At 43.4% G+C, this 26940-nt stretch overlaps 1 protein-coding gene across 4 annotated transcripts in view; it reads left to right on the top strand.

The window, feature by feature from the left end:
* abr (ABR activator of RhoGEF and GTPase) overlaps nucleotides 1–26940 on the top strand; it is a 147369-nt gene that overhangs the window by 95635 nt on the left and 24794 nt on the right. For all 4 annotated transcript variants that reach the window (XM_034099699.2, XM_034099700.2, XM_034099702.2 and 1 more), the window contains 3 exons: nucleotides 4852–4926; nucleotides 10271–10368; nucleotides 10970–11101. In XM_034099699.2, the coding sequence (XP_033955590.1) occupies nucleotides 4852–4926; nucleotides 10271–10368; nucleotides 10970–11101 (305 nt within the window). The remainder of the gene's footprint in view (nucleotides 1–4851; nucleotides 4927–10270; nucleotides 10369–10969; nucleotides 11102–26940) is intronic.

Genomic DNA, 26940 nt, shown 5'->3' with positions numbered 1-26940 from the left:
CCCCAAAGCAATTGCTTCCACAAACCAGTGGGAGAGCCGTTGCTTAGTAACAGGCTTGCCCTTATAAGGGTTAGCCCAGGACACAAGGGGTTTGGTCATTATGACGAAGCACCCTTGATCTGTCGCTGTACGTGCGTAAAGCACGGGCTGGACACGGCAAATCCGGCCGCTGTTCCCCGGAGGAATACAGTGGCGGGGAGGATGCCTCAATGTCAAATATGGTACCTGAACCAACCGCCTTAAAATAAAGGCCGGGTTGGGCTTCAACCACACTCTGTTTGCCCTGGGGCGAACCGAGTGCCTGAAGACTGTACAGATAGCGCATGAGTGCCACTGGCTCGCTTGGCAGCTGCCAGGGTCAGCTTCATGTCACACTGTATTCAGATTGTACCACTCACGGGCCAGGCCCATAGAGCCAAGCGCTCTGGGTGTGGGTGAAAGATCGCCCCCCCCCCGCTTGGGACAGTATGTCCCTGCGTAGTGGGGGCTGCCATGGCTGCCCGCACAGCAGCTGATATATCTCCGCTAGCCAGTACATAGCTGGCCAGTGCGGAGCTATCAGAATAAGTGTGTGGCGTTGCTCTCTCACTCTGGCCAGAGTTGGAGGTATCAGAGCCAGGGGTGGGAACGCGTACAGAAGGCCCGGGGGCCAATCGTGCGCGAGTGCATCCACGCCTAACGGTGCATTTAGATCACGCATCGAAAAGAACAGCTGACACTGAGCGTTGTCTTTCGATGCGAACAGATCCACCGCGGCTCTGCCGTAACGCACCCACAGCTGGCTCACAATCCTTGGATGTAGAGTCCAGTCTGCATAAAGTGGTGTACCTCTGGACAGTAGATCTGCCCCGAGGTTCATCACTCCCGGTACGTGCGTCGCTCTCCGAGAGAGGAGACGTCTACCGCTCCATAGGATAAGTTTGCGCGCCAGTGTGTGTAACTGGAGAGAACGCAAACCCCCTTGGCGGTTAATATACGATATTGTGGTCGTATTGTCTGTCTGTCCCCTGAGGAAAGGCAGAAAGCGTTTTAGGGTGAGAAACACCGCTTAAAGCTCCAGGTAATTTATGTGCGCCCGCTGTAGGTCTCTGCTCCAGAGACCCCTCACCGGGCGACCTTCATAAATACCTCCCCAACCTGTCAGACATGCGTCCGTGGTGACCACTTTCCGTGAAAGGACAGCACCCATAGGCACACCTCGTACTAGAAAAGTCGGGTGCAGCCAGTGGCGCAGTGCCATTACGCATTTCACAGTAACCATCACTCTCCGCGCGTCATGGCACGCGGGGTTTAGTTTTAGGGCGGCCACCCAGCGCTGAAACTCTCATGTGTAAGCGTCCCAGTCGTACGACCAGGATGGCTGACGCCATGAGCCCCAGCAATCGCAGGCATGATCTGAAGAGAACATATTTGCGTGGCTGGAAATGAGCGAGACAAGCTCTGAAAGCTTTCACTCTTTCCGCTGACAGGTGGGCTGTAAAGGGCACCGAGTTCAGGCGTAAACCCAGGAAGAGTATAGTCTGCGCGGGGCACAACATGCTCTTCTCTGTGTTTATAATGAAACCCAGGTTGAGCAGGTGCTTTACGAGGACATTTGTCTGTGTAATAGCCTCCTGCTCCGACTGTGCGAGAAGCAGCCAGTCGTCCAGGTAGGTCGCCAGGCGAATACCCTGTTGTCTTAACGGGGCTATCGCGGCTTCCGTACATCGTACAAACACCCTTGGATTGAGAGACAGACCGAAGGGGAGTACTCTGTACTCATAACAGATCCCCTGAAATGCGAATCTCAGATATTTCCTGTGTGGGTAATATACTGGGATGTGAAAATACGCATCTTTCAGGTCGACTGATGTAAACCAGTCGTTTTGTCGCACGAGCCGCAGCAGAGATGTGTGAGTGAGCATTCTCAACTTATATCTTTTTAGATATTTGTTCAGAGCCCTCAAATCAAGTATTGGCCGAATTCCGTTCCCTCCCCGTTTGGGAACGAGGAAGTACTTGGAATAGAAGCCGCCCTGACTCTGCTCGGCGGGTACAATAGATATAGCCCTCTTTTCTAGGAGTGAGAGAATCTCTCTCTCCAGAATATGGGTTGACTCTCCTCGGGCCTGCGAATGCAGAATGCCCAAGAAGCGAGGGGGGGTGACGGTGACTTGGAGTCTGTAGCTCCGTGTAACTGTCTTGAGAAACCCAAGCAGATGTCGTGAGCATCTCCCGCTGTATGCGCCTTAGAGCCAGCTGAGATGTCACGCCTCTTCCCCTCTGAGTCTCTATTTGTTGTGTTATGGGGCTCTCCAGTGTCTGAGCACTGTGGTGCCCCATTTCGACAATCCCCACCGACAGCGCATGCGTGTGGCGGTGGTGCCCTTACGGCTTCAGCCGGCACTGCGCGTGACGGTGGTGCCTTCACAACCCCAGCCGGCACTGCGCGTGACGGTGGTGCCTTCACAACCCCAGCCGGCACTGCTCGTGACGGTGGTGCCTTTACAGCTCCAGCCGGCACTGCGCATGCGCGTGACGGTGGTGCCTTCACGACCCCAGCCGGCACTGCGCATGCGCGTAACGGTGGTGCCTTCACAGACCCGTCAATTGTCCGCCCTTTGAGAGAGGCCATAGCTGCTCTCAGAAGGGGAACAGTTGACGGACTGTTTATTGTTTTTCTTTTAATTTTTCCGAACTGCGCCCTTGGCTCGAAGCCTGGATGCATCAGCGGAAAATGTTTTATGACAGAAAAATCAATAAGTGTGTGACATGTGTTTATGCGGACTTAAGGATGGTGTTGAGGCATCTCTCGAGGCGGCGGGAACACATTTAGAGCTGGGGAACCGTAGACTTCCAGCTCTGTCACAGAGGGGAGAAGGAGGGGCTGTCACGCCGCTCGCTTCTTCTTCCTCGACTGCTGGCTGAAATTCTGGGTTGGCTGCGCCTGAGCTGCAGCCGGAACTGGAGATTTTCTAGGCCAGCTCGCCCTCGTCCCCTGCCTGGGCTGGGGACTCGGGCGTACTGCGACCTCTGCGTTTTCGGTATTTTGAACCGAGCAGGGTTCGGGGCAGCTTGGACGAAGGGCTGCCGCTGCTTACCCATACGCTCATTCGGAATGACCTTTATGTACAGCCCAGGGTTTCCGTATAAATGTATAAAAAAAACGGTTAATTCAAAATCTGCCGGTCAAAATGTCCGGTAATAATTAGGGATGCTACGATCGATCGGCCGCCGATCGTTATCGGCCGATGTTCACTCTTTATAGTGTGATATACTATACTATAGCTCTCTATAAAGGCTGATCAGGAGTGCCGATCAGATGATGCAAAATACATGAGACTTTTCTCTGTGCGCGGCAAAAGAAGCTCGCCAAAATGGCTTGTCCGAAAAAGACAATAAAATAGCGCTATGCAATGTGTGTGAAGCAGAAGGAGATCAGAGATCAGGATCAGCTGCTGCTGACGGAGACACGCAGCTCTGCATGATCACCTGCAGCTCCGCCCGCTGTGACGGACCGGTGAGCGGAGCAAAACACACACACTTCAAGTTAGACCTAACACACTTAGCTATTTTATCTACCTCTGGAACTAGCTAAACTAGTTATAAATACGTTTATTCTTCACTGTTGGGTCACTCATTACTGGATCAGTGAGTTGCATGAGACTGATAGTGACGGGCTGTCAGGACAGGGGGAAGGGTTCCGTTTATTATTCCCGTCTTATTATCCAAGGTTAATGTAAACTTTTGAATAATATTAAGGTCTGCTGACCAGCTGCTGCTGGTAGTGCCCAAGACCAGGCTCAAAACCCGAGGGCACCGAGCATTCGCAGCAGCTGCCCTAGGCTCTGGAACACTCTGCCCCTCCATGTGGGGTCGGCCCAGACCCTAGGGCTTTTTAAATCTACACTGAAGACTCACTTCTTCTCTCTGGCCTTCTAGTCAGAGTGGAGCACGACTCCTGACATTTCCCTGTGTGTGATTTTTTTTTTATTTGTGCTGTTGTATTTGTTGTAAAGTGTTTTATTGTAAAGTATTTTTATTGTATGTACAGCACTTTGACCAACATTTTTTTTAACAGAAGACAGTTTCCGCTATATAAATAAAACTTGATTTGATTTAATATACTTCATCTACTTTGAGTAGTTTGTTTGAATGTAATAATTATGTTTTTTGTTTGTTTGTGGAAGCGCATCATTTATTGAAAAATGAATCTGAACTTTTCGATCTGTGACGATTATAAACTGAAGCAATATAAAAATGAGCCCCATTAAAGGTGGGGTAGGTAAGTTTGAGAAACCGGCTCGAGATCGCTAGAATTTGAAAATACACAACCGGAGAAAATCTGCCACTTCCTTATAGAGCCCCTCCTCCAACACACACAAACTCTCCAACACACACATGACCAATGAGGGCACGAGATAAGTTTGTGCCCCGATGGAAGGCTGACAGGCCGGCCCGGCTAAACGGATTGGTTGTACTTTTTACAGTATTACGGCTTCTACAGATGACATTTTTTTGAGGATTTTTTGTCAAAGCACTTAAGATATTCATTGCTATCGGGATGTTAAGAGCATTCCATGGAATATAACAAAAAGTGTATCTCGAGCCGGTTTCTGAAACTTACCTACCCCACCTTTAACTGAGTTTTAAACATCAGCATTATATTACTGGTCATAGTCCTGTAATTACCTGCTAATGGAAACTCTGCTACACAATTGTTATTATTATTATTATTGAAACATGACCGGTAAGTTTCGAATTTGTCCGGTAAAATAAATTATATCCGGACACTTGACCGGCAAGAAAAAATCCTAGCGGAAACCCTGGTACAGCCGTATTGACTGAAGGAACTGTGTACTTGTGTTGCAGATGAGGAGACTCCTGGTCTGTACGGCTTCCTGCACGTGATCGTCCACTCCGCCAAAGGATTCACGGACTCAGCCAGTAAGTTGTCCAGAAACGGCATAGTCATTATTTCACCACACTTGTGCACACACTCCTGGCTCAGCATCCTCTTGCACATAGCTGCTGTGCAGATTCATGTCTGCCAGCAGAACACATGATCCAGTCAATCACTGCAGTCTGTACATGCAGTCTCCATCATGCCCTAACCCAACACAGAGACGGCCAGATGGACATCTATAAGGGTTTAGATGATAGAAGAGAGAAAAAGAAAGTGGAAGCCACAGAGGAATTCCTGTGGTTGTTTTCATGAAACAGAAACAACGACTTTAAAACTGCAGGCAGACATAATGCCAGTTGTCTCTGATCATTCCTACCTTGCACAAATACTCCTTTGTATGCGTGCAGATACAGCTGTGCATGTGTGTTTGATGTGTCAGTAGTGGACAGCTGCTGAGGTACACTTTGTGTCCTTTTGCACAAGTTCACATATCAAATATCTGGAACAAAAGAGATGAAGAAACGTGATTTCCTCTGTTACCATGAAAGCTGGCCCGCTAGAATTTCCCGGGTAATGGGTTGGAAAGCTCTCTCCTCTGAAAGCCTGTTTGATCCTCTATGGAGTGTGGAGAGCTGATAGGGTGTGTGTGTGTGTGTGTGTGTGTGTGTGTGTGTGTGTGTGTGTGTGTGTGTGTGTGTGTGTGTGTGTGTGTGTGTGTGTGTGTGTGTGTGTGTGTGTGTGTGTGTGTGTGTGTGTGTGTGTGTGTGTGTGTGTGTGTGTGTGTGTGTGTGTGTGTGTGTGTGTGTGTGTGTGTGTGTGTGTGTGGTGTGTGTGTGTGTGTGTGTGTGTGTGTGTGTGTGTGTGTGTGTGTGTGTGTGTGTGTGTGTGTGTGTGTGTGTGTGTGTGTGTGTGTGTGTGTTGGATGGCAGTGTGTCCAGTGAAGCATACAGAGGCAGGGTGGGGCATGCAAGCCATGAAGGTAGCGTGTGGTTGTTAGGGGTTACTTTGGAGATGGTGATGAGGATTACAGCAGAAGCATTTATCCTTCAAATAAACAAGAGTCAGCAGGTGTTATTTGTCAAACTAAAAATCAAATGAAATGTGATGATCAGGACAGGGTTGTTGGAATGAATGCACATGTTGTAAATGCTGTTTAACGGACAGTAAGAACCTGAAACAGCATCCATGCACACTTCCCCTGGGAAGTCCTCAGATTACTTACACCAGACCTTTGTGCCAGGTGAAGAACATAAACAAACCTTCTCTTGCACTGTGTGGGTGACTGTTGTTGTGTATACTGTATGTGTGTGTTTGCATGTGTGGGTAGTTAAGTGTGTTTTGGATGCTGAAATGAGCAAGTTTGGCCAAACGTTTTATTTACTACAGCTGTCTATCATCAGTTAATCATGCTATATAAAGCGTTTATTGACGCTATTATGATGCAATTCATATATTTAATTAATACAAACGTTTCAGTTTTTCCCACTTACTTTATATCAATACATGTAACATTAATATATTTGTTTGCATTTATTAGCAACTTTAAGCCATGTTCTGGTTTAGAGTAGTAATGCATCCTTTTATAGTTGATTGACCTGCAGCCTCAATATTTTGACCAATATCTCTTTACTGTTAAACAATGCCTGTTTTCTAATTGCATACAGTTGCTTTGACCCCTTTCAGCGATAGATGTATGTTTGCAGTATTTTTTTATATCCCTGTAGAGTCCTGATTATGAAACCAGTCCAGCTCTGGCAGAATCTAACATTCTTCTCATTCATGGGTGTTTTGAAAAGCAGCCTTTGAAACATAGACTTGATGGGGGACATTGTCTCTAAATGCTCAAGTACCACACATTACTGAAATTACACAGTTTCATCCAAACTTAATTATTGGACCAAATGTTCCTTTTTATGTAGATGTTGTGTGGCATGTTGTGTAAATCAGCCTGTGTGTTGATTTGTTTTTGTTTTTGATCCCATTATTGTAATCTCCCTGTGAGTTCTGCTCGAGAATTATGAAAACATGTTATGCTTTTTCCATGGCAGTGTGGGAACAGTATGTGATATTCATCCATAGGGTCATTATCCTCAGATATTTAATATATATCATATACTGCAGATAGCTTTACAGTCTTTATTCAATCATTCAGATTAATCAGCTATTGCCTTTTTGTTCGTTTCTATGATTACGTTTTTTATTAGAAGATCACACAAGCATGCATCAGAATATTTGATTGAAGCTGAGTTATTTATGTCACAACGACCCCCACCCCCCCCCCCCCCCCCCCCCCCCCCCAGTGGGAAAGGGCTTTAAATTCAGCCCAGGGGTAAAGTAGTCAAACTGGGTCACAGAGGAAGGAGCTGGGAGTCTAGCGTCTCCTAAAAACTCTGAGACTAAAGTCAAATCTGTGGAAAACATGACCGAGTTAGAGATGAAACATTTTTTTCACTTTGTTCTTGGTTTATTTTTGAGTATGTGTGAGAGTCAACAAGTGACACAGTGCATTGTTCCCACTATATGTGTTTGACAGATACGGCAACCTGATGCTGTGACACTGCAGTTGCCCATGTTCACATTCAGATTGACAACAGTTGTTAAAAGTAAATTATTTCCATATTTCCAACTACACCTAGAGGTTTAAAGCTTAGCTAGATATAACTAATAATGTAGTAATAGTGCAGTTGCTACCAGATAAAATAAGAACTAACTAGTATGCTTGAATCAAAACAACATTTTTGTCACTCACCACTGTTCCCATAAAAGTAAATGGCCAAAACACTGCTCCAAGGTTTCAAATGTTCTCTTGTGATTTCTGCGTGTAATCAAATCCAGCCATGGCTGCATGCATTCCCATTCGTTGTCCGCCATGCTTTTATTAGTTTTCTCCTGCTGGATGCTATGAAAACAATTTGATTAGGCCTCTTCCCTCCTTTTTTTATTCTCTTAAAGAAACAAACATTCTCCTGAAGCCTTAAAGTGAGACATACAGAGAGGCTCTGGTGGCTGCGACTCGTAGCTGCAGAGACTCTGATTAGTTTAACTGATTATCGCTTGCTTCCTTATTCTGTGAACCCGCCTTTTGACCGAGCGTTCGACACAGCCTCGGGCAAAGACTAGCCTCCTGTATGAAAACACACTCGAGGGCAGGAGTTCTCAGTTGAATTGAGATGGAAGAGGATGGTATTCATTAACCCCTGCATTTAGGGTCAGAAACCCATGCTGCCCCCTCCTACTGGGAGCCTGACGCTGACCTGCCAGGAAAATAAAAACTTCCAGGCCTGGTTTAGTCTGTCCTACTTCTCAAAGCCCTCCTGGATCCGCTTTCAGGACACACAAAGACCTCTCTAAATATGCTCTCCCCGGCCTTGTTTGAATTCCAGGTCCTGGGCACATAAACCCGTTTTAGATGGAGAGGAAACCAATTTCCAGAGAAAAGTGGGAGCTGCTCAGCACTATGAATGCACTCTTCTCTGCAGGCTTGATGAAAAAGACCAGTTTGAATCACAGGGGTGTCTCAAAGAAATGCCCTCACTACTTTTTCCTCTGCACAGCTGTTTTTCTAGTCATACAAAAGTGCCAAACTGAATTGCATCTGTGGGCTTCAGTATAGATCCGTTTTAAACCAAACTCTGAAAGTTAGTATTTTTGCGATGTCAAATGTCAGAATCTACAGCCTTTAAGTTGTTACGCTTCCGTACGAGCGGAAGTGTACGATAACCGCTTCATTTTTGATAAATATCCCCCAGGTGGCCACTCTGCCGAACCTCCTTCATACCACCAACGCTAATCTCCTCCTCACTGGTAGTAATTATGCCAGAGCCGTCAGGATGCTCAGAAAACAAACAAAGTTGGAATGGAACCAGATGGAAAGAGGTTCCATTGTACTGTATAGTTTTAGTTATATGAGCACATGTGTGAATGTTTGCTCACCAAGGTGGTATGCTTGGTATCTCCCTATAACGTTAACCACTCAGGCCCAGCTGTTTGTTTTCCATCCTCCATTGTAAACTGCGGAAGGGTTTTATATTCATATGAGATTCACCTCACCTCTGTCTCTGGCTCCCAATCGGGGAGACTCTCCCTGTGAAAGGTCAAGCAGTACATCCATCCATCATGCTGTCAGATGGAGGCTGACCCGAGGGACCGGGGTCCGGGCTGTGGGACCGACTATTGACACTTTACAGACAGCCGGCAGCCATGTCTGCAGGAACTGCTACAACAGCATTTAGAGAAACACATTAACAGACGTAATTGCTCCGTGTTAGAATTGAGTGTGAGCCAATCCCGGGGGAGGGCGTGTTCTAGTATGAGGATGTAAAGAGAGGAAGAGGGCCTGAGTGATGTGTACACAGGGTGGAGATTGATGTCCTTTAGCTGACAAATAACATATCGACATTTTAAAGGGCTACTTCTACTTCGCTGGAGCGCAATCTCAAGTGCACATTCCATACAAAGAGGATACCAGAATTAAAATCGTACTCACTGTCACTGTGAAAGCTTTTGTACACATTCTACTTTGAAACAGTTGTACTTGAAAATGGGTTCCGGAACTTCCGGATGCAAAAGGCCCTTTCTGTTTCTGTTCATATTTATTTTACTTATTTGATTTTGACTGCTCCCTATATTTTTACACTGCAAATATTGGTCCTGATATGGAAAAGCAGACCAGAAGTACTTTCATTCATTTGGATGTATAGTGAATTTGTAGTTGATAAGATACACCAGTATAGATCTGGAGCAAGTAGTAGATACATTGATCAGTTGATTTGTTTGAAAGGTAATCAGCAACTATTTTGATGATATATTATTGGTCTAGGTTACTTTTTGGGAGGGCTGTGCTGAAGAGTTCAGAGTTTCGAAGCTTCATGGATTATCTTGACATTTGAGTTTGAATTAAACATTGTCTTTAAACCCGTTATTTCTGCACAGTTGCAGATAAAGATTAGACTATAGTACTGTTATTTTCCAACTATCATTAAATAATGAACATAATTAATCACAGCCCTGTCTGTGTGAGTCTCACAATATTAAAACATGACATATGTGTTCAAAAACAAATACTGTTGGCTGTAATTACTATACATTATCTCCCCACAATGACATCCTTGTCTGCTAAAGGTCTGTTTAAATGGCTGTAATAACTATTTGATGGCTGTACTTTTACTACAGGATGATTAAAACATAATGAATAGACTTCTGTCATTTGACCTACCATTGTTAGACAGTATATGTTTCCAAGATACATTTACTGTGATATCTCATAAAGTTACACACGCATCTTGTCACAATGACAAAGCACTCAAGAGGCCCGAGTGCTTATTCAGCGGTTTTCAGTGCTCAGTGTTCCTGATGGATCTGTCCATCTCCTGTGTTTCCTCCTAGATCTATACTGCACCCTTGAAGTGGACTCCTATGGATACTTCGTCAGCAAGGCCAAGACCCGCGTCTTCAGAGACACCATGGAGCCACATTGGAACGAAGTCAGTCACAAAGACGCCTAACATTGTTTCACTAACAGATTCATTTTATATAAGATCATATTTAGTCAGAGCTTGAACTGAGTAAATCCAGAGTTTAAATTCAGTAGGGCTTTGTTATAAAATAAAAAAATCTCTGTTTATATATTATCCATATAATCGTTTTTACTTGCTGTCAAGACCTAGTTAGTAGGATGGGAAGAGGGGTTGCATTGTTTGCTAGCTGCTAGTTAAAAAGTTATTTAGTTTAACTTGACTCATGATGACTAAGCAAAGAAACTTTGTGTAACACTTAAAACTAAATGTCATAAACGTATCATTAGGGAAACTTGATTTATTTAGCTGAAAAAATAGGTAATTCTGGATCACATTTTCAATTGAAGTTTAATGTTTAAATGTATTTTCATTTATTTCAATTAGCTTATTTTCTTAAAGAGAGGTTAAATCGAATCTTTCTTAATATCGAGCTAAGTTTAAAGTTATGCGTGACATGATTTCAATATCAGGTTTAAAAGGTATCCTTTGTTTGTGTATCTTAGCCTTACTGTATAAACAATGAAAGCAGATGTTTTACTCTCCTGTCTGTATGTGTGTCGTTGACTAGGAGTTTGAGATTGAGTTGGAGGGCTCCCAGTTCCTGCGGATCCTGTGCTACGAGAACTGTTACGACAAAAGCCTGCTCAACAAGGACGACAACGAGATTGTGGACAAGATCATGGGAAAGGGGCAAGTCCAGGTAAGAGACAGCTGCTGAAAACATGCCACCTACAAAGAGAGACGTCTGTGTCCTCTCGGGGACATTTCCCAAAGCATGACTCACTTTAACTAGCTGTCTAGCCCCGATGCACAATACAGTGGTTTTGTCGCGGTGGCCTTTAATGAAGCTGGTTGGATTAATAGCTTATTTAAGGGGGGTTCCCCCTGTCTTCTTGTGAGAAATGTTCCTATAAAAATCCCTTTCAGACTTGTTAACTTGATCCTTCCTACACAGAGGGATCTGTGGTTCTGGGTAGTTGTGCTGCTCTCCTTCTTGTTGTTTGGACGTTGCATAAGCAGAGAGTCATATTTCCATTTTTCCAGAACTTCCGTGGAAAATCTGTTTGGTCAAGTGAAGCTTGACTCCTGTCATTTCCCCCGCAATTGAGTCAAATTGCAGCCTTTTCCGTTTCCTCCTTTGCAATCGAGTTCAATTACTTTGGGTCATCTCTGAGCAGCTGAATGAACTCATGTTCCTCTCAAGTGATGCACGTGTCAGTGCCAGAGGAGAACTGATAGCAGTTTGTTTCTGAACCTGCTTCTGATACTTTCCAAACTTTAACAGAATATGTAAAACTTTTCTAGATTTGTTTGTTGCTGAACATTCGCAGGTAAAAGAAGTATAAGTGACAAGTTGCACAGGGAATGCAAATCTCCTGTCTGACATGGAGAGGAAGTAGGGCAAATATGAGTCACTAAAGTTGCTTTGCATTTCAAAGGAAAGGATGCATCTCTAAAAGTATCTTATACATCTTTTGATCTGTGTTGTTTCGCTTCAGACCAAAGTTCCTTTTGTATATCCTTCAAACACTCTTTGAATGGGAAACCATATTTGCTGTAGCATTTCCTGTTTGGCAAAATCCGCTTCCATGCTTCTGTCATTCAGTTTGATGATTTGTGTCCTTCAGTGTCGCCTTTGATTTCCTATGAAGAGCAAATGGGAATGAGTGAGTTTTCGCCGCACACGTCTCTCCTTCAACTATCCTTCAACAAGGCATTGCCATTTGTTCTTCTTATTGCCTTGTATGTTTCTAAAATGATTAATAGAGGCACGTTGTCTATTGAAATCTATGGATAGTTACCTGTCAATCATTCTGGGTGTTACCTGGTGGAAAATGTGTAAACCTCGCCCTCCTGTGTGATGGGTTAATGGGGTCAGGAGAGGATTAAGAAAATAATTGTGCATGTACGTATGCACATTTAATACTATATCTGTGTTTATGAAGTCATTCTTAATGCAAGAAAAGCACTTATTCACAGACAATAGATTTTAGAATCACATTTTTCCATCCTAACCATACAGATGATTAATATAGTATTTAGCGACCATCCCAACCTTCCACGTAAGTTATTGTGGTTCATCACTGGTGCGGCAGTGTATCTTATATAACAGTAAGACCCCCCCTCTTTGGTATAGCTGCCAGTCAGAGAGACAAACGCTGCTGGGAACATCCACTTTGAGCCAACAACAGCCAAAAAACCAAATAAACACACCACATGTTCTCTGGCTCGCTGTGAGAGGGGGGAAATAGAGAAGAGCAACAGAAATAGAGAGCGAAAGACAGAACGGGGGAATGGCATGTTCCATCCCAGACTCCAAGAGGGTGGGAATGCTTTGTGGGTTAGCTGATAGCTGAAGACAAGACTTGTTTATAAAGACACTGTATCCATGTGTTTATGAAGTTTGCAGTGCATCAATATTTAGTCAAGTATTAATAAGTCGATCAATAGAAAAGAAAGTAACGATTTTGGTAAATTTTCTTCTTAAATGTGACGATTGAATGCTTTTCTTTGACATCTATGATATTAAATGACAAGGATAAATCCTCTCCTTACTTTACGATCTTGAAGCTCTGAATGCAAGGATATATAGTCCATAAACTTTTACAATTGAGCTTTTAAAGTTTTCTTCAGTGCCAAGTATTACAATAATAGTTATTTGCACTTTCGTGGGTAAACTGCAAACACTATTTGCTAATTCAGTATATGTTTAAGATGACAATGTTATAGAATTAGACTCCAAGTCCAGAGCAACAGAATACTTCCTATTTATAATCCCCAAATCTCCTAATGTTTGGGAACTACAGTTACAATTTTCTAATCCATGAACCATAACATTTGAAGTTGTTTCAAGATAAACTTAGCCTCCAAGGGGAACTCTCACTTCCGTCTGTTTTGCTTTTGGCACATTGTCACAGAAACATGAAGTCCTTGGTATTTCGTCTGACAGCACCGTGTTTTTGCAGGCAACAAACTTAAGTAGTGTACATGTTTGCAACATGTTAGTGTAAAGGACACCAGTGTTCCCCAAAGTCCAGAGTTAGTACCTAGAGGGACTTTCACTTGGACCCGAGCTGTTTGCTTTCCTGCTGAAGCTGAGTTTTCGAAGGAGCCTCCAATGTTTTGCTTTCCTCTCTGGAGACCCCTCTGATTTATTTAACAAGCTCGCTGAATACTGACACACCGTAAATGGGCATACTGGGTTGAAAGTTTTCTTTTTTTACCCAACTGCTGTTCCTTCACTTTGTTGCTTTGTCATTAGAAGATGTTATGATTCGGGCCAGAGGTTTTATTTTGAAGCCGTAGGACTATTCTACCTCAATGTCCCAGAGGTTTTGTTTTCCATCATTGTGCACGTACACACACACACAGTGAATGAAAAGTGTAGGAGAATGCCGACGGTAGCACACTCATGTTAGCTTGATTGAGTTGCTTGTCCACAGGGGAAGATGGAACCATTTATTTCCAGCCCTTCAGCCAACAGACGTCCACTGAGCAGATAACCTCTGATCTCGAAGGTCACGTTGCAAATCCTCCAATAAATGACAACAACATCAGGGTTTTCTCCCCCTGTCTCTCAAACTGGCAACACAAATGCATTCTTAAATGTCTCTGAGGAGGCGATTTGGAACAATGATCAGTATCAGGGCCCAAAGTTGTTGCCTCCAGCTTGTTATCCCTTTTGCAGGTTGTTAGTGATATTTTAGTTGTGTAACCATTGATTGTCCTCTATCTAAAGACGTTTAGTTAAAATCCCGAGACTCTCATTTTTGTGTTGCTCTCAGAATTCCTTCTAGTTTTAAAAAATATTGGAAATATCAATTACAAACCCTTCAGGATCAGAATGTTCTGAAAGTATCTTGATTACTACAGTAGTATGATTCTTCATACTTCTCTAGTTGCTGGGATTTTGTTCTATCTTGCTCTAAAGGGACACCAAAATGAACTTACTTGAACTCATGAAAGTGAAAAGCATCTCCTCTCCTGCCCTAATGTTTTGTGCCATTCTTCTAATGACCCTTATTATGTGTGGGCTGTGGCTGTCGGTGCTTGTCTTCAGAGGAGCAGTTATGTAACGGTTTAGGTTTACAGCCCCAGAGCTTAGTGTAGCAGGGACACATCGTATCACCCAGCCACAGCAATGCTTTCATCCAGTAATCTGTGTGCCGCATCCCAGCCTCCCGTGGGCTCACCTCTAAGGCTTTATTTCTTCTCTTATCAGGGGAAGAGTGTGCTGTCTTTCATACACCCACCAGCAGCCGTTTAGACTGTTGCACTGTTTAGGAACATGGTAAAGTGTTTCTCAAGGCTTTGGATTTACCTCCAAGTCGTTTTCTTCAGAGGTTATCAAAGTACGAGGTGAAAGGGACAGGTGCCATTGTTCTTATAACATCTAGAAGTTTGTTATTGTAATGTAAACATCATATTAACATGATTAGTCTGGGTTGTGACGGCTCATAGGTGCAGTTATGGTGCTTTAAGATCATCAAAATTCAGCTATATCAGAGACTGCACTGACCTCACCACCTTCAAAAAACTTACAAAAACTCACCTCTTCAATCTGGCTTTAATGTGTGATTGTTTTTGTATTATTTGACTTTAACTTTAACTATATATTTATTTGTTGTTCCTTTATTTTATTTTATCTTCACTATATCTGTAAAGCGTCTTTGAGCACCTGTAAAAGCGCGAACAAATTACATCTATTATTATTATTATTATTATATGCGAACAAATGGGCACGGTGCAGATATATCTTTGGCTACATTGTACACATCATAAGCGCTCAGAAATAATAGATTAAAAGAGGCTGAACTTGCCTGAGCATCTTTATGTTTTTAGGTTTTCTTAAGTGTCAACTGAATCCAGTAATAGTTGCCTGTATACCCATAAGCACACTGCTAACGGGTAATTGCTAATAGCTAATTGTTCGAATAGGCAAATTAAAGGGGGGCTCAATTTGATGCACGTAGAATTCACGACCAACACCACATGATGCTGTTATTAATAATATGATTCAATTCCATTTCGATGTACTCATGTCCTTCTCACATTGTTGCATTTTTTCATACTCTGAATCTATAAAAGGAGTTCTCTAAGTTCTCTAACTCTTACGAGTCATCATCTTCAGCAATGTCCCCAGCAAGGGAAACCAACTCAACCTCTTGAACTTTTCCTCCATCATCCCTCGCGTGCGTGCCCCCCCTCTTCACTGCTGGAGGTTGTTTTCATTGTTTTTGTTCTGGGGAGAGCTCATGTTGACCCCCCCTTCATCCAAGCAGTTTTGCTGGGCGCCGATAAGTCAGTAACCTGATCGTTTTTAACGAACGATAATGGGAGCCAGAGAAATTGGGCATCAGTAGTAAAAAGACAAAGGGTTGATCGAGCTGTTTGTTCCTGGCAGCTCTTAGGCCTGCTGGACAGGGGGTGCACGCATTAGCCCGGAGTAACTGTTAAAAATACGGGTGCAGTGGGGTTGTAAAGTTTGAGGGCGAGCAATCTCAATGCCACTCTCATTCTCACTTAGGAGACGAAGTGCTTTCCTCTACATGAAGCATTAGATGCAAAGTTTGACATTTACATGCCATGTGAAGGCTTTATCGGTCAAAGTGCAGTTGTTTGGGCTAATTGCGAGCTGCCCATCTAGAGAATTAGCGGTGAAACATGTGGATCAGCGGAACTCAGCCACAGCAGAAAGTGCAAACCTCAAACTCTGATCTCACTTCTCCGCACTCGATCAAAACTTCATGCCAACATGGGGCTGTCACAACATTGAAATATAGCCCGGGAGTGCATTTCGTATCATTTACGGTATGTATCAAATGTGAAGATAGAGCCATTAGAAATGTATTTGTAAGCAGATGCGGGAAGTGGCTAAATTAATATAATTTGGATTATTTTTGGTATATAGTCTGAATAAACCAAAGCCGTGCAGCACAGACTTAACATAAATAGGAACATAATTAATTTATACTTCTTTTGCTTTTTATGTCTCCATACTCCAAAGCTGACACATTTTTTCTATGTATTTTCTGCTGAAAACATCTCGCCCCCGGGGCATGCAGGGCTGTGGTGTTTCATGTAGTATTTGTTTTGAACTTGGAGCTCCGAGGTTTTAATGGTCTTTGTGTGTGTGTGAATGTGTGTGTGTTATGCTTCAGTGTTCATTTAAATGAGTGCCTAATACACAGTGTCATCTATTTTGTTTTCAAGCCCCCCCCTGTCATTTAGGGCTGTGATCTGTCATGTTACACGCTACACACCCCTGTGGCCATACACACGTGTGTGTACCACACCACACACACACACACACACACACACACCACACACACACACACACACACCAAACACACACACACACACACACACAGAGCTGTCAACAACATTAACAGATGGGACTCTGCTGTGTGTGTTTCAGACCCCCTGGGGATAAAACAGACTCATACACATTTGGGTGATGGGCTAATACATTTTAAAATGATATCAATAACTTCAGTCTGATGCATTACCTGGTGTTTATTAGCCTGCGTTTCCTTTGTCTGGCTTGCCGTGTGTTGTGTGTGTGTTGTGTGTGTGTGTGTGTAGTGTGTGTGTTGTTGGATGTGTGTGTGTGTTGTTGGATGTGTGCTGTGTGTGTTGTGTGTTGTGTGGTGTGTGTGTTGTGTTGTGTGTGTGTGTGTTGTGTGTGTTGTGTGTGTGTGTGTGTGTGTGTGTGTGTGTGTGTGTGTGTGTATTTTATTCTTTATGTTTTTAATGATGTCATCCCTCATATTCTCTCTGTTTTAGCATATGGTGTTTTTTCTTATTGATGAGTCCCATTTAATCGACTTCCTCATTCAGACGACCCTTGATCATTGGAGCTGATAGCCGTGTGTTGATGGATGTTCAGTCTTTCCCTGTCTTCTTCCCACAACGAAGCTCCTCCATCACAACCTTCACTTAGACAGCCTGTGTCCCTTAAAACATCCACTGCCTGTCAACCACTTGGGATATGCATGCCCTAAATAACTACACACACTCCTTTAAGCTTTCTTAGATCATGCAAACGTGCAGATACCCACTGCTTTTTCTCTTTGTGAGTGGAGTAGGAAAAGCCCCTGATCTGCCAAATCTAGTTTGTGTGTATGTATATGATATTTTTTGCCAAGACATGAGGAAGTGGAATGTACTAAAACATGCAATCTTATGGAATAAAAAGCAGTAAAGTTGGTGGCTTTGTCCATTCGGAACCACAGCGTGTCATGACAGTCTGGACCAACCATTTTGGACCGAACCACATTGCAATCCAAAAAGACAGACTGCTAGTGTTGCAATAAAATATTTTGGATTCCAGCTTTGACAGCTAAACTTAGGTTCTGAATGTAACCATGTTATGAGTAAAAGGATGCCAGAACGAGTTTCAATCTCAGCTGCTGGACTCGGTACAAATCGGAGGCGTTGGACAGACTTTTGATTCAGCCAATGATAAAAAGTGAACTGTGAACCGTGTAGGAAGAGCAGTAGCATTTGGATGACTAAGGACCCAGTCAAAATAAAAGTTCAAAGGCCAATGCATTTCTTCTTTTTTTAAAATTTTAAAATACACAGCTCTGAGATGTCGGGTGCAAGCGGGCTTTGTAATTGGTCCTCATTATACCATTACATAATATTTATGGGAAGTGTAAGGGATTGATAACAGATGTATGATTTCCTACCATGAACATGCATATGCAGCGCACGTGGAGAGCGTGGATAGCGAGACTCAGAAGAGACAGAGATGGAGGAGGAGAATGGGAACGAGAGCCCCAGATGCTGGCCAATTATGCGATGCTGAGAGTTAAAGTGGGAACAAAGGATCTCATCACAGCCTGAAAAATTACAAGGGTCTCCAGAGAGACATCGTGAATATTACCACCGCCCTTTGTCTCGTGGAAGAGTCAGAGTTCGGAAATAATTGGAAACAGTCTATAAGGAGGGGGGTCAGCTGATACAAAGAGTGACAAATTTGAACACGGAGGCTGTCAATGTCTACAGATAAAAGCGTGAGAGGTGATGAGAGCCTTTCAGTCCAGCCATAAGAGCTTCAGTTTTTGTACCAAACGGGATCAGATACTAAAGTTTCCCAGTGCCTCTTTTATTGTTTCAGCTGCGCGGTAGCTTTGGAGCCTGAGACTTGGAGATAATAATAATGTGGAGGTTGGAGAACACAGAGAAGCTAGAAGGGGTGATTAATAATGACGAGTAGACTCTGCGTTAACACCCCCGACCTTTCGCTTTCTTTGTCACCCTCCTGTGTGTAAGCTACCATCCACTCTCACTCAAGGGCTACTGCTAGCTGACCAACAAATTCCAAATTTAATTCAGGTTTTTTTCCCCAGGGCAGTAATCCTTTCTTCTAATTCACATATAAACTGCATTCACACATTCCCTGGCTGCTCTCACTCTGTGGATTTATAGACAACCGATGACATTGGGAAAGAGATTCAACCTCCCCTCCCTCTCATCATGGTCCCAGTCCTGTCCGGCAGTGGCTCAGTCAGTAGGGCTTGGACTTGGAGCTGTAGGGTCGCCGGTTCAAGTCCCCGACCATATGGAGTATGGACTGCTACTTGGAGAAGTCCCAGTTCACCTCCTGCCCTGCCGTGGTGCCCTTGAGCAAGGCACCGGACACCCCCCTTCCCCCCCTCACGCTCATTGCTCCCTGGGTGCTGTGCAATAGCTGCCCACTGCTCCTGGTACTAGGATGGGTTAAATGCAGAGTACTGTGTGCTCTGCATGTGTGACCATTAAAGAGGGTTTCATCCCTCCAATTCTAAAGTCTAACTCTCTGTGGGGCAAAGCTCATTTCATGCCTGTCTCTGCCTGCCAGCGCAGAGAGGCTCATCTCCAGGATTGTCTGGGGTCTGTCAATTCCCGTGTGGTCAGTGGCTGATAGTCCTGTGGATGTCAGTGACTGGAGATGTTACGGCTCTGTTCTCCTTGATCTATAACCAGGGTTTACCTCTTGTTTTACGCTGGTATTTCATTCATAGAATATGCCTTGTATATTGCATTGACAACCTGGGTGTATGTGGGTATAAAGCCCAAGATGATTAAACTGTGAAGACCACTGAGACAAATGTAACATCTGTGATATTGGGCTATATAAATAAACATTGATTGATTGATTGATTGATTGATTGATTGAAGATAATACATTCCTAAGTCTGATTTATACAAGCCATCTAGCCACTGTAGACTTTATCAGGAGTGAAGGAAGAAATTGAGTGGTATTCTCATGGATCTACAAAGTCTGCTGATTAGAAGTGTTCCTGGTAGATCGTTTTTTAATGGTTGTTCTCCAACTATAACAATGGGGTTATTATTACAACAATTATGGTCCAAAAACCTTAAAATATTTGAACCAAACCCTAACATCCCCTATCTATCACTAACCCCATACTGTTTTGCCTAAACATAACTAAGCCTTAACCAAAATAGAGTCAAATCCTTTCCTTTGCTGTAGCCAACAGGCAGTTAGCTTAGCTTATCATACATACTGCAAACAGGGGAAACCGCTAGTTCAGTTCTGTCCAAAGGTAACAAAATACCATTACCTCTAAAACTTCCTCACACAATTTGTATCTTGTTTGTGTATTTGCACAAGAAAGTGGTTTCATGTTGGGTGTCAGGCTATTTCTTGGCCCGGCATACTGACTTCCTGTAGTCTTTTTCCTAAGCTAAGCTAACCAGCGGCAAATTGCATTCTTTTATTTAAGAAAATACTATGAAAGTGGATTTGATTTTGACATCTATATCTCAATCGCAAAAAATCCAGTAAGGCTGTCCAAACTACTCCTCTTATTCCCCCTCCTCTCTTCCACGCTGTCCTCCTTTGTGCTTAGCTGACTGGTTGGCTGCTCTACAGAGACACCCGTCAGTGTCTAAGCCTTATTTTTTGAATCAGATTTCACATCCCTGCCAAATCCAATTATCTGACCGCCACATGGAACTGTCTTTTTTTTATCCCAATACTTCTCCCCTCTCTCCATCCCTCTTCCTCCTGTTGTTGTTGGCGGCCTTTTGGCCCATATTAAAGTAAATGGGCCTCAGCAACACACTGTGTCCCAGCATGGAGAGCCCGTTCTGGCTTTCAAGTGGCCAGTCAGGGGACCAGAGCTGTCCCTACTGCATTAAGATGACGTTTGCTCCGGGATTCTTCAGTTTTGAACACAGGGGAATCTGGTTTGACAGTTATGCAGCTGGAGCGTTTACTAAAAGGCTCTTTGTATGGCTGATTGTTTAGAGATGATTGTGATGGAACTTCAATGCTTTCCACATGGCCATCCCTGGGGTCTGAGATTGAGTAAGTATTTGCCCACTGTGGTTCTGCACCTCATTATGCAGGAGGGTTGTTCTGCAGTGGGGCCTGTTTGAGGTTTTGTGTGTTTTCCTTGTTTTATGCTGAAGTGTGGCTGGTTGGTCTTTGTAAAAGTTGGAAGGTCAGATGTCCACTATGGAGCAGTGTCAGTAAAGTTTGTAGGAATAGTAGAATACATTTTGGACAAACAATTGAGCAGGACGGATGGTTGCTTGTGTTGTTGAGTTCACCACACTTCCCTACTACATCCTGTCTACTGCTTAAAGTGTTACTCTAAATGTTTTCCCCAGAAGCATCCATATGAATCCAGGAGCATAGTGTGTCAGAGGGATTACTGACATCCTCGGTTTCCGTTCTATAACCTCAGGAGAAGCTTTGCAAAACATCCACAAACCAATGGATGTATCGGCAGAAGTAGTTCAGATCTAATGATATTTAGACAAGGGAAGGTTTCCTTTCCTGACAAGATGGGAGAAAGGGCAGAAAACTGAACAAACAAATGGTTGGACTATCATGTTCATGAAATGTTTCAATATTGTCCGTCTTATTTTCCATTCACGCTTCCATGTTATTGTTCATTCCTCTTAAAATTCCAATATTTTGAAAGACGAGCCTCAGCCCTGCTCTCTGCCAGGTGTGTGTGTGTACTCATTCTTAGGCTCCTTCTCGTCCTTGAGCCCTACAGTCTTTGTTGAACTACCTTTATATCAGTGTGTGTATGCCTCAGTAAGCTGTCAGTCCTAATCAATCAATCAATGTTTATTTATATAGCCCAATATCACAAATGTTACATTTGTCTCAGTGGTCTTCACAGTGTGTACAGAATATCAGTATGATAATACGACACCCTCTAAGAGGCTCTGCATGGCCCCACTAACTCTCACACTCGTGAAATAATACGATTATATTATATACCAATTCCAAAAACCTTTGGCTAGTGTTTAGCTTGTGTTTCCTCCCCACCATATGCAGAAGAAACAGTGGCTGACTCTTAATCAGTAGCTGGAGGTACTGCAGCAGTTTTTGCACGTTGGAATGTTGCAGAGGCATCTGCTCGACTCCTGTGGTGATCTAACCGTGTTCACGGCTGATTCAAGAAAGAAAGCCCCCAGACACACAGACTGAATTGTCCTTGTGGTCACACAAAAAAGGAGAACACATGAAAACCGCTGGCAAGGGGATATTAACATATTGAAAGTGTGGCGTAGGCTTGTAGGAAGATTTAAAGTGAATGCTAGGTCCATAAAATAGTAATTTCAGCCTGTTGCAATATTTAAAAGTGACCTTTAACCTTAATAAAAGCTGATCTAGAGAGATTTAGTTTACTATGTCCAGATTTATATTTAATAACAGCATTACAAACAGCCACATTGAGTGGTACACAACAGCTGATTCTTTGTTGAGATTTAAAGGGTTTTAGTTAGCATTAGCTCAATGATTTCCTTGCTAAAATTTGAATGACTTACAACTTAGATACTATACATATTTTGTACGACTATCTAGATCAAGGGTCGGCAACCCCTGGCACGCGTGCAAAATATTTAAATTATATTTTCGGATCCTGAACGAGGCCGCCGCCAGAGCGCGTCTCCCCGTTACCTGCAGAAGGAAGCCATGCACGCAACGCAGCACCGCTCTCTTTATCTCCAGGTGACTTTCTGCCGCTTTCCTCCGTGGTGCTGATCGTTTCACCGCAGAGGAAAACACTTCACTAATTGCAGTACCCATAAGGAGCTGTACAAATGCCGCAGTTTTTGCATGGCTGTGTCTTTATTTGAAAGCCCAGGGGCGATCTGCTCATCTCTCATCGAAATAATATGCTCCAAAGGGGCGGACTGGCCATCTGTGTGATGAACTTTCCTGTCGGCTCCCAGACCGTAGTCGAGGAGGGCAGAAGCAACAAGCTTCAGGTTCAATAACCCACTTTAGCTTAATGACTGGAGAGAGGCGAGCTCTTCTTGGGAGGCCGTTGCATTTATTTAGCTGTTCTTCTGTTTCACAAAATACATCACAGACCTCTGTTTTTCTGCTTCCTCGTTTCACTTCCAGAAACAAACACACGTTCCCTCACTGTCGCTCTACCATCCACACATGCACAAGCCACACCTCTCTCTCTCTCTCTCTCTCTCTCTCTCTCTCTCTCTCTCACTCTCTCTCACTCTCACTCTCACTCTATCTCTCTCACTTTCAAAGGGACAGCAATCTCATCTCACTCTGCATGACCCTAATATCATAACATGTGTGTTCTGGAGAATCACAGAATGGACGATCGTCCTTATTTTTGTAAAGCACTTTGAATTACCCTGCGTCGAAAAGTGCTATATAAATAAACTTGCCTTGCCTTATTATTATTATTATGCCGTTTAAACCAATTATTTAAATGTGTTTGTTAAATTCGGCATCATGTAAGTTGCGCTGACAGGTCCACACACTGCTTCCCCGCAGCGAGGCTCCCCCCCCTCCTGCTGATAGTTGACGAGCGTCAAGCTCCTCAACCATCCAACCATGCCAACGATCGATAATATATCGAGCGTTGGCACGCTGATAATAATTTTTTTTTTTTAATGGCACTTCATATCAAAAAGGTTGCCGACCCCTGATCTAGATTATTGTGTGTGACTTTTCTTAGAAAGTGTTTGACTCTCTAAATTCAGGTCATGGCTCAAACCTGCGTGCTCTCGTGTTAGTTTTCCATTCGCTTCACATCCCAGCAAGCCCAATGACCTTTCCATATTTCTTCCACTCCACTTCAGAGTGGTCCAAGTGCTCTCCATGTTTAATGCAAAGGTAGTCAGGTAGTGTAATCCTGTGGTGACTCCTGACCGATCGGTAATGATGTTTAGCTTCATGTACAGAATCTACGCCTAGCACCCCTCTCCCTCCAAGTGAATTCATTGTATTTTATAACTTTGGTTATTGCGAAGGTTGTTATTGAGTCTATGACTTCCCACATACTCTCTTCATATGGCAGGATTGTGTGCAGTGCCAGGTGTTTGATCCTGCTTTATGACTTCCTGTCCCAGGGCAAGGGAGACAGGATGCCCATTTCCTGTTCGGACTGCGATCTGGGCTGCACATCCCCTTATCTCATTTGTTTTTATTTGTATCAGTAAATATCAGCAACCCCTCCTACTCTTGAAAGTCCAAAACTGAGGCGTAATAAAATTATGTTTTGCTGTTTTAATGCTTTTACAGTCTGCAATACCTTTATAATGCTTTTTCTTTTTTTTTAGTTCTGCTTTAAATGTTAGAGCTGGCCACCCTGACAGGTGTTTGTCTTCACTAATGAAACCAAACATTCCTTCACTTGGCAGACAAACTACATGGACTGTAATGAATTAAACAATGTAAACATACGGATATTGGTTCTAAGGGGAATTCTACACAGTTTAACCCTTTCAAAGACGCAATAACAAAGCTCTTCATGAAGTCTGATCTGCGACCTCACCCCTTGTGCCACCACACACGAGGCTAGTAATGACGTAATTGTTTTCATGTGGAGGAAATGTTTCTAAAGTCCCTTCAGGCTCCATGCGAGGATGTTTTGAACTTGTCAGCTGTGTAAAAGATGAGGTCATTGGCAGTGCGGTTAGTTAGTGTTTATGGCCTCATGCCATATCCAGCTCTGGTGTTAGAGCAAACTGATGGCACATGTGATGTGTCTGGGATCAAATCATTGCAGCTTGAACTTCTGCCTTTTTTCACACATTAAGGAATGTTAAACTTTTGTGGAGAAGAAATGTTTTTGTGTACTTTTTAACAAAAACAAAGCATTAAGTCTGACATTAGGATTCAAATGTTTGTGTTAACGTCAATGTATGCACCCAAAAGTTGGCTTTTCTTAAAGCACACTAGCTTTCACATACTAAATGTACAGCTGAAATGCACCAGTTTAAGTAACTTTGCAGATAAACACTGTTTCTCAGATGACTGTGCTTGAAGCAGCCGGTTGCATAACCAGCGTGTCGTGCTGAATTCATCCCAGCACTGTTTTTTGTTTTGTTTTTTTAAACGTCCCCGGCAGAATGATACAATGTGTTGATCCGGCGGGGGTGCCAACTCCACTGTGGTACTTGTTCCCTCTGCTGGGGCTGCTTTCAAAGAGCTGAGTGGGTGTTCGTGAGGGAGGGCGCCTCAGAAGTCTGTTTCACAGAGTCACAAATTGTATGAATTATGTAATGTGCGTATAATAGCCGCGAGAGGGATGTGTGCTGTAGGTGTGTGTTCCAGGAGCTGCAGAGGAGTTGTTTGGGTTGATAGCATCTCTCATATATTTTCCTTTCCCTCCAGTATAACCTAAAAGCAGGTCAGCTCTGGTTAGATAGAAGCCACTGAGATCCAGCCTCAGTAATCCTGCCTCTGGCTTAGGGCTGCACGATTTTGGGAACAAATCTAAGTGCGATTTTTCTGACAAATATTGCGATTCGAATTGCGATATTTATTTTTAAGCGACCCAACGGAAGTTTATTGTAAAATGCGGCCATAACTCCGGCTAGGAAGGTCGTATCAACGTGCTCCCGTCTCTAGCACCCCCGCACCCCGAGCTACGAGTGAAATAACTAAACTTACATGAAACTTCCGTTGGGTTGCTTTAAAGTCAAGCTTCAGTTTAAGATTCACTCTGTAATATAAACATGTGATGGAGCATTACTAACCTGACCCAGATGGTTTGTTTCACCAAACCATCTAAAGCTCCATTGGAAGCCATTTGGAAAAGGCAGGCACTTTCAAAAGCACTTGGCAGGTGATTGGATCAATCTGTCTATCACCTTCTATCATGGGCCGCTTCTGATTGATTAACAATGGCTGGTACATGTGGAGCACAGCACTTCTGATTGGTGTGGATGATTGACACACAAGAAGAAAAAAAAAATTGCAGGCTTTGCGATTTGGTAATCGCATCATTTCAAATCGCGATTTCGATTTAAAATCGATTAATCGTTCAGCCCTACTCTGGCTGCTTGGTAACGATCATTAGTTGAAAAAACACTCTTTGTTTCGCCTCTAAGCCGTCGTCTTTGTCTCTGAATTGGAGGATTAAAGTAGGATAAATAAAAGACGAGACTTTGGATACATCCGAGAAAAAATGCAACTACTGCTGCTCTTAACAAGCCTGAGGTGTGCCAACACAGAGAGTAGTCATCATAACAACACAATCCTCAGGGTACTGGGTACAGCTTCAGCAGGTAGACTCTCCATTGATTAAGTGTTTTATTTCCACTTTCAAGTTGATGGCTTCGTCTCCTGCTAATGAGGTTTTGAACCTAAACTGATTTTCTTAGTGGGGCTGGGATTGTGTGGATGATACCCTAATTAGTGAACAGAATAGCTGACAGCATTTTGAGGGAAAGGAAAACCCTTTAAAGATGAAAGCCCAGAAAAAACAAATGTTTTATCTCTCATTCAGGCGTGTTCTTGTTTTTTTGCCTGTAATTTAGCAGTACATTGTTAGTACCACTTTCATGTCTGAACACTGAATATGCAGTACAGCTACAGCCAGTTAGCTTAGCATGAGAAGAAGTTAACTGGCCAGGCTCTGTCCAAAATCTACCAGCCGACTCCTAAAGGTTTTTTTCGGAATGGTTATTTGCTTGACTATTTGACGACGATACTCCAGTGAACGCTTGGTGTGTGTGTGGAGAAAGCAGAGCTAATTGTCTGCTGTCAGCTTAGCTTCAAAACCTTGGCTCAACATCAAGTTTTTTAGAAAAAAATCATGAATGAATTATGAACACACCTTCATGTTCAACTGTCAAAGCATTGGGTTGGTTTTAACTCCGGGAAGGTGGCAATCAGACAGTGTTTCTGTTTGCTTTTCCCTTTAACCACTGAGGGAAAACAATTTACAACCAGTTGCGTAACCCTTTCCCATCTCACCTCATGTGATTCCAGATCATATTATCTCCTTCTCCCGGCTCAAGTAATCCTAGGTGACTGTGTCCAGCCAGTCGTGGCTTTACACTTTAGAGTAAATGATTCATGCATGTCAGCGGCGTCCTGTGAGGTTTCACTCTCTTCATCTCTGGAACTGGGTCACACTGTGCAGATGTAACACAGGCTTATACCAGTCAAACAGAGAGAAATGCATCATCCACCCCTCAGACTTAACTATGTACCTCTAACACTAATCTCCCTTACCTACTTACTCAAAATATTCATTATTTATATGAAGGAATGTGTTGCTTGCTCCCCCCGAAAAA

The sequence above is a fragment of the Pseudochaenichthys georgianus genome, chromosome 14 (assembly GCF_902827115.2).
Source record: "Pseudochaenichthys georgianus chromosome 14, fPseGeo1.2, whole genome shotgun sequence".
Lineage (NCBI taxonomy): Eukaryota > Metazoa > Chordata > Actinopteri > Perciformes > Channichthyidae > Pseudochaenichthys > Pseudochaenichthys georgianus.
Note: the sequence above shows the minus strand (reverse complement) of the source record. Positions and strands in the feature narration are given on the sequence as shown.